General features: G+C 38.1%; 1 protein-coding gene across 12 annotated transcripts in view; it reads right to left on the bottom strand.

The window, feature by feature from the left end:
• Positions 1–7615: 7615 nt before the first annotated feature.
• The window catches only part of LOC127427030 (zinc finger E-box-binding homeobox 1-like), an 89374-nt gene continuing 82514 nt past the window's right edge, over positions 7616–14475 (bottom strand). For all 12 annotated transcript variants that reach the window (XM_051674324.1, XM_051674331.1, XM_051674322.1 and 9 more), the window contains 2 exons: positions 12932–13112; positions 7616–10531 (listed from right to left, as the gene is read on the bottom strand). In XM_051674324.1, coding sequence (XP_051530284.1) covers positions 9759–10531; positions 12932–13112 — 954 coding nt within the window. In that variant the 3' untranslated portion in view covers positions 7616–9758. The remainder of the gene's footprint in view (positions 10532–12931; positions 13113–14475) is intronic.

Raw genomic sequence — 14475 nt, 5'->3', positions numbered from 1 at the left:
AATTTATTCATGCTCTGGTGCACTGCTGGGAACTTGAGTAGCACACCCTGAATTACTATCCACAGATTCCTCAGATTATAAATTGCATTTAAGACAATTTAGAAAACCCATACAGACTTTTTAAGATCTGAAAAAGAGGTTTGGAGAGGTAAAAGTTGTTCACAATTCAATTGTCACTAGGGGTGAAATGTGACTGTCGGAGAGGTCAGAGATATCGGCGGCAGTATCGGCTGTCAGTCATATTGAGGTCCAATGGCAGTTGGGGCAGGGGCGTAACTAGTGGCCCGGGGTGAGAGGGGGCCCGCAATGGTCGACCAAAAGAAACCATAAAAATGACCAAGGACCCCCAAGGAGGGGGGCCCGACAGTTTCTTTGCACTGGGGCCCGCAAGATCCAAGTTAGGTCGCTCAGTTGTGGCATACAAATATTGATGCTGTAATGGGCGATAGTGAGAACAAACAGACCCAAGAGCAGAGGAACAGTTCAAAGGATTTATTAACAGAAATAATGAGCAGTCACTGGGTTGAGGATCAGATTAGTAGAATCCTCCGCTGAAGCTCAGGGAGGTTCCGAACAATGCCCAGCTGCGATCTTAACTCCCGACATGCGGGCAGAGACGAGGTATCCTCTGTGGAAGACCAGCTGACATGCAGCAAAACTGGAAGGCAATCACACACCCGACACACGGGCAACCAACAGATACACGAGACAGGACCAACTAGGCAGAGAGAGTGAGGTTAGTACATAGCATCAAACAACAATGCTCAAAAACTCAGTCAACACTGAGCAACATTTAACATTCAACATCAAACGACATTTAACAATCCAGCCAAGGACATGACACACGAGGGGATTAATATAGGCATGAACAAACAAGGGGCAGGTGCTGCTCGCAGCTGAAAGTTGGCATGATCAGTGTTCCCATGGAAACAATCAGGGTTCCCATGGAAACGCTGATTCCGCATGCCAGCGGCACCTGAAACACATGAGGGCAAAAACGTCAACACGCTTGGAACAAAACAAACAGGGAACGATGATGCCACGGTCCTTGTCAGACAAAACCCAACCTGACAAGGTGACAGGACAGTGGCATCACCGGAGAGTGCATGGCGGTAACTCGTGCGCGGTGGTAACCAACAACTGGACCCGTGCGCTCAAACAAAGAACATACACAAAACAGGAGACAGACGGGACGATGATGCCATGGTCCTCGTCAGACAAAACCCAACCTGACAAGGTGACAGGACCATGACATCACCGGAGAGTGCACAGCTGTAACTCGCTCACGGCGGTCACTAACAACCGGACCCGTGGGCTCATACAAAGAAAGTACATGAAACACAAGACAGACAGGGGAAGATGATGCCACGGTCCTCATCAGACAAAACCCAATCTGACAAGGTGACAAGACCGTGACATCACCAGAGAGCACGCGGCGGTAACTCGCTCACAGCGGTCACTAACAACCGGATCCGTGCGCTCACACAAAGAAAGTACATGAAACACAAGACAGACAGGGGACGATAATGCCACAGTCCCGTCAGATAGAAACCCAACCTGACAAGGTGACAGGACTGTGACAGCTGCTTGAATACCTCTGGTGGCTTCATCTTCTGCTGGCAGTTTATCGATGCATCAGCAATGCTGTTCTATATTATAGATCAGTGCATTTTTCTGAGATTTGAACATCTGCTGTGTGAAAACTGTAATTCCAAACATTTAGAAAAGTCATAGCAGGCACCTTGGTAGCTCAGCAAGTAAAGATGCTGACTACCACACCAGGAGTCGCAAGTTCGAATCCAGGGAGTGCTGAGTGACTCCAGTCAGGCTTCCTAAGCAACCAGTTGGCCGGTTGCTAGGGTGGGTAGAGTCACGTTGGGTTAACCTCCTCGTGGTTGCTATAATGTGGTTCTCGCTCTCGGTGGAGCACGTGGTGAGTTGTGTGTGGATGCCGAGGAGAATAGTGTGAGCCTACAGACGCACTAGGTCTCTGCGGTAATGCGCTCAACAAGCCACGTTATAAGATGCGAGGATTGACTGTCTCAGACGCGGAGGCAACTGAGATTCGTCCTCCGCCACCCAGATTGAGGCGAGTCACCATACTACCACGAGGACTTGGTGCGCATTGGGAATTGGGCATGCCAAATTGGGGAGAAAAGGGGAGAAAAAAAAGAAAAGAAAGAAAAGTCATAGCAACCCGAGTCAGAACAGTCTGAAGGTCTGTGCCGTGTTTGATGGATGTAGCTTGAAAGCTTTAGGAGGCGTTACAGTCATACATTTTGATCTTGGTTTAGGGAATTTGGAAAAACCCTGTTAAGTTTAAAGTGTAGAACAGTATGTTTTCTTTTTCAAGCCCACATAATCACTGTTTCAAACAGGTTTCCTGAACACTCACCCTGTCTGCCATTGGTCAGAAAAATTATAGTCATGCTACAAACCCTCGCTATTAATTGAGCCAATGTTGCTATGTTAGGATGGGTGGGATGCTCAAACAAACAGAGCAATGTTTTGATAGCACCACAGTGTTTACACATTTTGGGAAATCAACCAAAGAATGGCTTACATATTGCTATCTTTGTATATTAAGCTGGGATAGGAGAAAGTTTTTTTTAACATCCAGAAAGTTACACATTTCACCTTTATTCGCCCAAGCGAGACTGCTTGGGCGAATAAAGGTGAAATGTGTAACTTTTTGGATGTTAAAAAACTTTGGCAAAATGGCAAAACATCTATTGATAATCTATCGCTAATAAGCAGTATTGGGTGTAATGCATTACTAAGTAATTAATTACTGTAATTAAATTACTTTTTCATTAAAAAAGTAAAGAGATTACTCTTAATTTTTAAGTAATTTAATTACAGTTACTAATGATGTAATTGTGCTAAATACTGAATAGACTATAGAACAATTATATATAAAATATTAGTGAATTTAAAATCGAAATTTAATATCTAATGTTAAAATATATGTTTTCTAATTTAACTCTGACCCCTTCAATTCTTTGGCCAGTTCATGAATAATTTATTTGATTTTATATTATTTATTTGAAAGAATTAAAAGAAAAGTTTCATGTCTATCCTTGTATTTTTCATCTGGTCAAGGTTGATGAGGGTTTTTAGAAAGTAATTAATAATAAGTAATGCAATTACTTTCAGACAGAGTAATTAGTACAGTAATCTCATTACACTGTAGAAGATGTAATTAGTAGTTAGTAATTAATTACTTTTTTAGAGTAACTTACCCAACACTGCTAATAAGCTCCGTACATTTTTTTCTCAAACATTTCAGTATGGAGGCCATGAATAAATCTGTTGTAATGTTGCAATATGAACACTAGGGTGTAATGAAGATCATGTTTTTAGCCCTTCTTGCTTAGACACGATCCTAATACTCACTGTCAGCTTATTTCTTTTTATTACATATTATCCTTCTCCCAGAATCCACCTACACATTCTCTTCCCTCCCTCCTGGCAAGGGTTGCAGTGCAAAATAAATCCGTTTTGATGTTCCTTACAGCTCTCTCTTTCTCTGTCTCCCTCTCTCAAGTAGCTCTTACAATTCAGTTATGTTTTTTAGAGGAGCTTGGTGATTCATGCAGTTCAAGATATGCACCGTGCCCTATTTCTACCTTTCCCTCCTCCCCCCTCTCATCTAATGATGTTAGTGTGTATGCAGCGGAGAGAAGTAGATTAGAGCTGAGGTGATTAGGCAGAAGGGGAGACTCAGTCCTCTGTTACTTAGGCCTGAGGAGGGGCTGCTGCTGGGGTCGCCCAGGATGCATTCCCTCTGCTCCTGGGGTGGAGATCTAATTGATTTTTGTACCCTGAGCCATCTGGCTTGGTGTAAGTGTGTTTCAGTGTGTGTATGAGTGAGAGAGCAAGACAACAGATCACCTCTAAAATTTGTTTTTAGAAGCACATTTGTTATTTAAAGGGATAGTTCACCCATAATTAAAAATTCTGTCATCATTCATTCAACCTCATGTAGAACCTGTTCAAACCTGCATCATCATTTTTTTGTTAGTGGAACATAAAAGGAGATGTTAGGCCACATCCACACTAAAAACAAACTTTTATTTAAAAACAAACGGAGTTTGCTTTGTTTACACCTTCAGAGATTTTTTTTATCTACCGAGATTTGTGAAAATGCTGTGTGGATGTGGCTTCAGTCACCAATCACTTTCAATGTATGGGGCAAAAAAGAGCAGCGTCAACATTCTTCAATTTTTTTTTTTTACACTTTTGTTCCACAAAAAAAAAAGAGACATATAGGTTTTCAAATGAAATTGAGAGTAAGTAAATGATGATAGAATTTTCATTTTTAGGGGAACTAACCCTTTAAAAGCACAGACTGCATGCTACTTTTTTCTATTGGGAATTCCAGTTACTGTAAATCATTGTCTTTGACATCATCACTAAAGGTCCACAGATGTAAGTGTGTCCGAGGACAGATGCTGTCATCTTCTCAGATCAGCATGTGGGTCAATGACGTGACGCTCATTTTTTCTTCCAGATCATTTAAAATATTCAAAAATACATAAAAAATACACTTCACACAAAACAATTATTTGAAACATTATTATTTTCCGGGGCTTAAAGTAAAATGTAATGTGGTGAAACCGTCCAGAGACAATGTGACAACAATTCAAAGTCTCATTAGAAGCTGAAATTCTTGAAAAAAGAAATGTTGACATGAGTAGCGCAGATGAATCTTTTAATATATATATATATATATATATATATATATATATATATATATATATATATATATATATAAAACATTTAAATAATGAAATTAGCAGTGAAACAATAGTTTTAAATAGACTTTGTCCACCAAATCAAAACCATGTGGAGTAACCAACATGTAGGTTGCCGTTTTGTTGTTTATGTTGATGAAAACCATAAAACAGAGAAGTCACCTTTAGACACTCATTACTGAGTGTGAAGCTTTAAAAAATATTTTATTAAATTATTTTGACATTTTTATGAAAAGGTGCATTTTGTTAAGGTCGTGGTGTAACCCAAATAAAACTTCTTGATATTCTTTACTCAAAAATGTGTGATATTTTATTTATTTTACCTTGAAAAATATGTTTAACGATTAAACATAATTAACGATTAAAGGAATATTCCGTGTTCAATACAAGTTAAGCTCAATCGACAGCATTTGTGGCATAATGTTGATTACCACAAAAATTAATTTTGACTCATCCCTCCTTCTCTTTAAAAAGGCAGTAATCGAGGTTACAGTGAGACACTTACAATGGACGTGAATGTGGGCCAATTTCTGAATGTTAAAACACTCACTTTTTTTTAAAGTATAGCCACAAGACATAAACAATATGTGTGTAAACATAATTTTAGTGTGATAAAAACACTTACAAACCTTTTCTGTGTAAAGTTATAACCAATTTTACTTTGTTCAACTTTGTTGCCACGACGATGTAATGTCAATAAACACTAAAATTAACAGAAGAATTCATGTAAGTGCTTGTATAAAATTATAAGCTTCACATTTCTGCCTTTAAACCCTCCACAATTCGGCCCCATTCACTTCCATTGTAAGTGCCTCACTGTAACCTCGATTTGTGCTTTTTTAAAGAAAAGGAGGGACGAATCGAAATAATTTTTTGTGGTTATCAACATTATGCCAGAAATGCTGTCGATTGAGCTCAACTTGTTTTGAACCTGGAATATTCCTTTAAGTACACACATATATCCTTTATATATACAAGGTGCAAGGAAAGTCCTTTAATATCTTTTAGTATTATGGTTACCACATGCCATTTTTAAAGTCATTATTATTATTATTATTACTACTATCTTTTTAATTTTTTTAATTTTTTTGGTAAAAAAATACTATAAACGTTTTTCTAAATTTATGAAACCAAATTGGACAAAAAGATTAAATATTTAGGATCTTGACACTTGTGTGACACTAGATTTTAAAAAAGATTTCTAATTTAACCTCAGGCAACCTTATTTGTCAATATACATTTCACCTAAGAATATGTTCTCCTAACACAATAACCAGGGTATCTGATGTCTGTTATTAATTTTAAAATATGAGTAATGTACAGATTGTAAGACGAAGGGGCAGTTATCGAATGAAACATGCAATTTGAGACAGAAAGAGGATGTAAAGGTCATGTAACAGGTTCAATAATTTTATAACCCTCCACCGTTTCTTTCGACACACAGTTAGTGAGCTCATATTACAGCAGTTATGTTGGTCATGTCTTATCTTAGTCTCCCGTCAGTCATCAACCTGTTAGTGACAGCATGTTACTTTAATAGATGCTTGTTATTTGGATCTGTTGATATTAAAGACCTAATGAAATTAACATTTTGTTAGCTTTGAGGTCATTAATATGTTAATTCACTTCTAAACATTGACAAAATTGACTTTTACATATAAGCATTTAAAATGTAGTTTCTCTCTTCACTCATTTTGTCCAGAATGCTCTCTATCTGCCTAATTCCTCCTGTCTCTGATCAGAAACGGCAAATTTTGTAAACCTTATTGCAATCATTGCAAGAAGTGCTAAAATTAGAATCAGGTGAATTGTTGCACAGGTGCAAATGATTAGAACTTCATAAGGGAGTAAATTGTAGGGCAATGCCTTATATAAACATCAGACACTTGTGGTCAGGTCTGAGGAGTGTGGCTGTAACATGCTGAGATCAAAAGAGTTTACTGAGACCCTCAGATGATGCTTATGAGTTTGAACAGTGTTTTAAAGTGATTTCCAAACTATTTGTTTCCCCACCGTCAACTCACAAGCTGAGAATCAGACATCATTTGAGACATTTTCAGATGGCTATCTAAACAGACTGTCCAACCAAAGTGAACTGAAGTCACCATTTAACCCAATGGGACTCATCTTTGCTCTACAAGTGAGGTCAGAATGGAAAAAGCCACTCATCTCAAAAAAGTATGTAAACGCATGACCGTTTTCCAAGCAACACCTACAGAAGATAACTATATTAGAACAATGCAAAGAAGGACAAAGGCAGTGCTGTAGGTCTGTATGTTAAAAAGCAGAACTATAAGTCAAAAAGTAATGGCACACCTCTACACGACCAGCTCAAATGGTGCTGGATGAGTTACACAGCAAAGTTCAAAACACTTACTTGCGTAAATCTTTGCGGAAATGAGGAGTGTTCTTCTAAAATGACATTTAAATCTGATGCAGTCAGGTACCACGGAGCTCAACAAACTCTGCTTTAACAAATTATTTATGGCACTTTGACATACACACACACAGTAAGATTCTCTATACAGCAGAGGGCTGAACAGGCATCACATCACTTTCAGACTTTAGTCAGATTATAGATTTGTGTTTCATCGCATTAATAATTCATGCTCCCAATCCAAAAAAGCTGCGCAGCAACCTGATCCTAATCAATGATTTTGGGGCTGGTGGGGGGGGGGTTGTATTCACAGTGAAATGTCTTTGTTTTCCCATCATGATTTAGAAACATCATAAACTTCCTCTTCCCATTCTTTCTGTCACTGTAATCAAACAAAACCCAATTACTTATGTCTACAGCTCTTTAAAGCAAAAATCTGAAAGATTTAAAGATCTAGTAATGGAAGGATTCTAGACCAGAGTGCTGTATATTAAATTCTTGATGTATTTTATTGTGAGATGGGGAGTCATTAAAAAACAAAATAAAACAAACAATCAAACAAAAAGCTATCACTAAAAAGGTTAAAAGAGGGACATATAAAAGGCGTTGCATTGATGTAGACAAAGAGAGTTACAAATTGGCACAACCAAACATAAAAAACAAACATTGATGACGTTTTGGCTTAGTTCAAAAGGGCAGCACAGTTTCATGGTTAAGGACAATCTTTCGATATGACAGCAAAGAATCATGCGTGTATAGTATACAATTAGTTTTCAGAAGTTCAGTAGCTTTAAAGTATAGTGGGGTAAGAGACAGTAACATGAAAGTGAATGACATGGAAAAAGGTAACATTTCATATATACTTTAGGGGTTTTAGGGTTTTGTTCAAACAATGCATTTTGAAAAATTCAAAATAATACTTTTTTCTTCTATTTCAAAACACTTTGAAATGCTAGAGTTTCTTCCCCAGCTTTGAATTTATTTATCTTCGAAATTATTCTTCATACTAAAATATATTATTGTATTAATACAAACTACAGTATTGTACACTACATTGTGTAATAAATAACCATAAAGAAAATACAAAAATAAGACACATAAATATAAAAGGTCTCTAAAACTAAAAATGTAAAGTTATACTGGTAAGGGATGGGAGCGGTAATACTGCTTTTACTAAAAAAAAAAAAAAAAACGCATTACACAATGTTCACTGAACAAACAACAAAACAAACAACTTCAATACAATTGAGACAAAAATTAATACTGACAGGTAAAAAGGCTGACCAAAAAGAAATCTAAAAACACTAAAAGTGAATTCTTCATGGATCATATCTGCCTACATTTTGTTACCTGAAGAAAAAGTGTCGTGCAGATAAAGAGAACAAGATAAACAAGTGCACCAAACAGGGGAAAAATTAATACTTCAAGGCCGAAAATTTTTTTTTCCTTCTCCTTTTTGCTCATTGATCGTCTTTCCTGATTTCTTGATGCAGTGTAGTCCTTTTACTGAACTGATCAAAAAACAGGCAGTCTTGTCCTTTTGTTCAGGACTAGTGGTTTCAATGCAGGGGTCAAAAATGTTGCTACCAAAAACGAAGACAGCATGAGCCCCACGCTTGAGTATGCTGCCTAGTGACAGCGTCACAGCAACGGCACTATTCAATGGCACTTTCAACATGCATGTTTTTGCATAAGGGTGGATGGATGGGTGGGGAAGGGACTGTTGGTGATCACCTGACACATGATGGAAACTAATGAGAATGTCTAAAACAAACCAAACATCTGGGATTACTAAGGTTTTCCTTTGATGTCTTGGCTTTAAAAAAAAAAAATTTCGGATATTAAAATGGCCAGCCCTGCCACCCCCACCATTAACATATTAATCTTTTTTTTATATTTAAGGCTCACTGTCCATCTTGAAATGAGACAACAGATATATGTTGTGCCAGCAAACGCTAGCGTGGCATAGGGGCGCTAATACTGGAAGGTAGACATTAAACAACACAAGGCCCATATAGGTGTTCCATAGGTAAACTGGGAATATGGTAGTGCACAGGATTATTTTTTTTTTCCTTCAAATGCAAGAAAATACTGAGTTTTGTTCATTGGCAATAAAAACGTATAGAAATCTCTCTCTCTCCCAACTGTACATCTTTTCAGGGTAAACTGAGAGTGACAAAAAATTAGTAATACTGATAAAAGAAATTGACCCAAGGCGTTTTAGTAATAAAACATTATTAGCCAAAACGTGTCTAGCTTTCAGTCCGTATATGCTTCACTTTTTTTGTAATTTTTTTCGTTAAACTTCGCATTTATACAAACCATACTCAAACACTGAAAATTGTCTTTATGTGGAAAAAGTTACTAGTTTGTATTTATCAGGCACACCTGGGGGTTTTCTACACAGTAGTGGGCTTAAATGCAGCGTAAGAGCAATCTTGCTTACTTCCTATCTTTCTTTCCTCCCCTCACTCTCCTGTTACCATTCACATAGTCATATCTCAGGAAGAGAGAGTAACATCTGCAGAGAGAAAATGTCTTTTTTGTATTTCATTCAAATTAGTAACTTTGTAAAACAACGTTGTAAGGAATAAGAGTCATTAAAACACAGTTGTGGTTTCTCTTCATTTTACGTCTCCATTCATAACGGGTGTGTTTCCTTCATTTTCACTGTCTTTCATATCATCCGGTGGCTCCTCTTTCTCCTCAGCTCTTTCTGTCGTGTCCTTCATGTGTTCAAGAGCTCCTGTGTCCATGGCTTCCTCCTCCTCTGTTTGTTCTTCATCTCTGTGTTCCTCCTCTATACATTCATCCTGCATCACCACGACCTTCAGCATCTGTCCATCATTTTCTCCGTCAGCCTCCATTTCCTCCCTCTCACCTCCATGCATCTCCTCCGTCTCCTCCTTGCCATTTTCTCGGACCTCCACCCTCTCCTCTTGCTCGGCCCCCTCAATCATCTCTCCTTCCTCCTCATCTCCCTCCTCTCCTCCTTCCTCCCCAATCTTCACCACCTGAATCTCATCCTCATCCACTATGCTCCCCGAGCCCATCTCATCCTCTTCCTCACTCTCATCCTCTCTGGTACTACTCCCCCGCTCGTCTGAGTCCAGGTGGGAGGGAGGCGTGGTTGCTGCGCTGCCCGTCTGAGGCTGCTCCTCACCGGGGTTGTCCTCTTCCTCAGTCCCCTGGCCCAGCCCTTGACCCTGAGCCTCTTTCTTACAGTAGGAGTAACGGTGGTTCATGTGTTGCGAGTAGGAGCCGGAGTGGGAGAAGCGCTTGCCGCACTTGTCGCACTGGTAGGGCTTTTCTCCAGAGTGCAGGCGCAGGTGCTCTATCAGGTGGTGCTTGTGTTTGAAGGCCTTGCTGCAGATCCCACATTCATGAGGCCTTTTACCTGCAGGATGTAAAGAAGTTTTATTCTATTAGTAATTTCCTTGGATTACTTCTCACATTACACCACCGGACAATACAACACCTTTTTTTCAGAGCTCATTTTAGAACTTCGACGGAGTAGATGTCTTTTTAATTTGGCACAAACAAAAACAAGGATGTGAGGGAAGAAAGTGCAGTTTATTCAATATGTCATAATTTATTAACTTTATTTATTAAGGGGCAATCTTTGCCAGTTGGAATAGATTTTGGGGGCATCTTTTACCTGTACACTCGAAAAAAATATTAAGATTTATGCATTTAAATTTTCAAACAAATTTCGATCAAATTGAATAATCCTTAACTAAATTAAATGAAAAACCTTAGATATTTAAATTTGATTAAAATTTGTTATGAAACTGAAATGCGTAAAACTTACGCATATTTTTTTAACATATAAAAAAACAGCATGCTATCAATTTATCATACTTTAAACTGAACTAATTATTTGAAATGCACTGCAAATAATAATTTTCTTTATCAGTATTTTTGTCTTGATTTCCAGTATAAATATATCTAAACATCCAAAATTAATTTAATTAAAAAAAAAAATATCGAAACATCAAATATTAATTTATTATTGAAGTAAAACTGCATGAAGTAATAAGATTTGCTTTTGGAAAAAACTTATTGAATTAAGCTTATTTTTCTTACCCCATTGAAAAAATTTTCTTGTTTAAGCATAAACTACTACATTTTTGTTCGATTTATATTTTAAACAAGAAAGAGTCATAACAATTTGCCAATGGGGTAAGAAAAATACTAAATTCAAGATATATTCTTTGAAAGCAATCATATGCAATTTTATGTTTGGAGTTTTGGATGTTTTTAATGGCAACCAAGACAAAATATTAATTAAGAAGTATTTTCTTTTTTTCTGCAGTGTGGTAAAATCCACTATAATGTCTAAATCCATAACTACTGTAGATAGGTCTAGAATAGAATATTATGAAAACTGAGAAATTCACTAATGGGCGCTTTTTTTTTTTTTTTTTTTTTTTGCCCCCATATTCCTATCTTAGGCATTTTTGTCCTAAGCCCTGGTTAATTTCTGACCTTGGTCCTACATCATGTCAGTTTTCACAATGTTTTGTTTTCCAGTGGCTGTTTATCCACTGTATATTTGTGGAAAGATGCACTGTCCATGTTTTGTCAGCTGAACAATTAACACGCAGGTACGGAACTGTTGGACATTTTAAATGGACTGCATAACCATCCCTTAAAGCCTTGTTTTTGTTCGTGACAAATTAAATATAGTGTACACCCTGACTAAGGCCTATGCCCCAAAAGAATGGTCACACAGCTCAACTTCTCCACATGCAGAACTAGAAAATCCTCCCACACCCAGCTATCACTCCTGAATCTTTAAAGCGTTAAGAATTACATTACATGTTGTTATGTATCCATGGACAATAAGACCAAACAATGAATCAAAACAAGCTGTGGTGCACAAGACAGGCCAGTTCCACTAAGGGCTGGAAGCACAGTTTAAAATCTGAGGCATCGGAAGAAAAAGAGAGAGGCATCAAGAGGGAAAGAGAGGCAAAGAGAAAAGACAGTGAAACTTGTGGTTGCACAAGTCACAGTGATGTCATTTGGATGAGTGCTGCTTGTTTTTGGCCAGGTATCTTAACAGTGAGAGGTGACCTGCTCTTGGCTTTGCTCACTTCTCATGTTTTTAGAGCAGAAGAAGGGGGTGGAGTGTAAATTACTAACAGAGAACTGATGCAACAGCTTGGGCTCGGTGTGAGAAGGTAATGTATTTGGCTAGTAGATAAGGGAAAATAACATGCCGCACCCTCCAGCACGTGTAATTTAAAGTTGTTGGAACTTAAAATTCTGTTCTACTTCTTGTATAAAAGGTAAAATTGCTGCAATACTGCATACTCTGTCATAAATTCCCCTTCAATATCACTTTAAATAATATTCCTAGGAATGCCCGGCAGCTTACTGATAAGCGAACATCAAAAAGCCAAGCTTAAAAGGAATAGTGCACTCAAACATGAAATTCTGTCATTATTTTCTCCATGTTGTTCCAAACTCGTACAACTTTCTTTCTTCCATGGAATACAAAAGTTGTTGATCAGAACATTTGCTTTGGTCACTATTCACTTCCTTTATGTATATGGCATTAAGATGCAATAAAAGTGAATATTTAGGCTGTCATTGTGCCTAACGTCTCCTTTTGTGTTCCACATTTGGAACACATGAGGGCCTTTAAATGATGACAGAATTTTAATTTTTGGGTGAACTATCCCATTAATTACTAGCTACTTTCTACATGGCTATTTTTTTTTCAGTGTGATTGCAAGTGTGAATGTTTTTATTTTTGTTTTGCCACTGAATTTGTGTGCGAGTGTCCCACCTGTATGTTCATATTTATGGCGGAGCAGCGAGCTGCTCTTCTGGAAGATTTTGTCACACAGGTCACAGGCATACAGACCACTCTCTGTCCTTTTCATTTTCTTCCTGGTCGGCCCTGAGTCTGAGTCTGTCTGTTCTTCCAATGTTGAGGTGACCTCTGACCCCATCTCCTGTTTCTCCTCCTACATTTAGCCATGCATAAAGAGAGACAAAAAAAAAAAAAACAGGTCATTGTATTTAAATTATTATAACAAAGGTATGGTTTTAGGTTTAAAATCTAGCCTAAGTAGGGCTGCACAATTAATCTAATAAATAATTGATATTACAATTACAGCTGCTATTATTAACTTATCGGGAAAAGTGTCAATTATAGCAGTCCATGTAAGTCTACTTATGTTGCGACAAGTTTTTTCTATTTTATTTTCTATTTAATGTGTTTTTGCAGCAGTTGAGCATTATTGCCCTTTTCACAAGATGCAATATAAGTCTCAAGTGTCCCCAGAATGTGTCTGTGAAGTTTCAGCTCAAAATACCCCACGGATCATTTATTATACCATGTTGTAAATGCCTCTTTTTTGGGTGGAATTAAAAACACGCTGTTTTCGTGTGTGTTTCTTTAAATGCAAATAAGCTGCTGCTCCCCGCCCCCTATTATTATACAGACAGTAAGCATAAAAATAACTACACAGCTCTGGTCTCTGTGAATACAATCAGAGACAATGGTAACTGACAGTAAGCGTTTTCAGGTTAAAAATTAAAAATAACGACATAGCGCTTTTCTCCGTGAACTTTAGCTGCGTTAGCCGTGGAATCAGCTAACAAGCACATTCGGAAAGGCGATTTGCAAACATTAACAAAATATAAAGTGCGATACTAAAGCTGGAACACGAACAGTTGGTACTGATCCATGCTTGAGAATCAAAAATTTGGAAAATCCTGCTTTATATTTGTGGCAGCGGGGGCGTGGTCGAGCGCCCGTCCGGAGAGAAAGCGGTAAGGGCGCTTACACCGGAGCTAAATTATGTCTAACACCTGTTTCTAATTCCAGTGAGCTGGGGAGAGCAGCATATAAACAGCCACGCCACCGTCAGAAGCAGAGAGAGAACGACACGTCAGTCCAGTGTTGGCGTGTGTCCTTGATGTCAAAAAAGCTGCATGTCTTTTAAGAAGCTTATGGAGAATTTTTGTTATTGGTGAAGCTATCTGAGTAAACCAGGGAAACACTAGAGAGAGTGTGCAGGCTGGGCAGAAAATAAAAGCCTTACTTTGATGGTGTCTGAGCTTCCTGACTTGTCCTTTCCCGTGCAACCTTCACGATATTGATCCTCATTCACAAAGCAGTCCGGTGTAAAATGATTTAAACAAACATAAACAAATTTTTGTATGTTTTGGGGCACATTTGCTTCAAAAACAAAACTTGTCCACTGCGTCTTCAGTGGCTCTGATGTTGGCTCTGAGTACATGAAGACTCTGAGCCACCACTTGGGCAGTGGTGGCTCAGCCTGTTAAGGCTCTGGGTTACTGATCAGAAGATCATGGGGTTCA

Source organism: Myxocyprinus asiaticus, chromosome 36 (assembly GCF_019703515.2).
Source record: "Myxocyprinus asiaticus isolate MX2 ecotype Aquarium Trade chromosome 36, UBuf_Myxa_2, whole genome shotgun sequence".
NCBI lineage: Eukaryota > Metazoa > Chordata > Actinopteri > Cypriniformes > Catostomidae > Myxocyprinus > Myxocyprinus asiaticus.
This window is presented reverse-complemented; position numbering and strand designations above follow the sequence as displayed.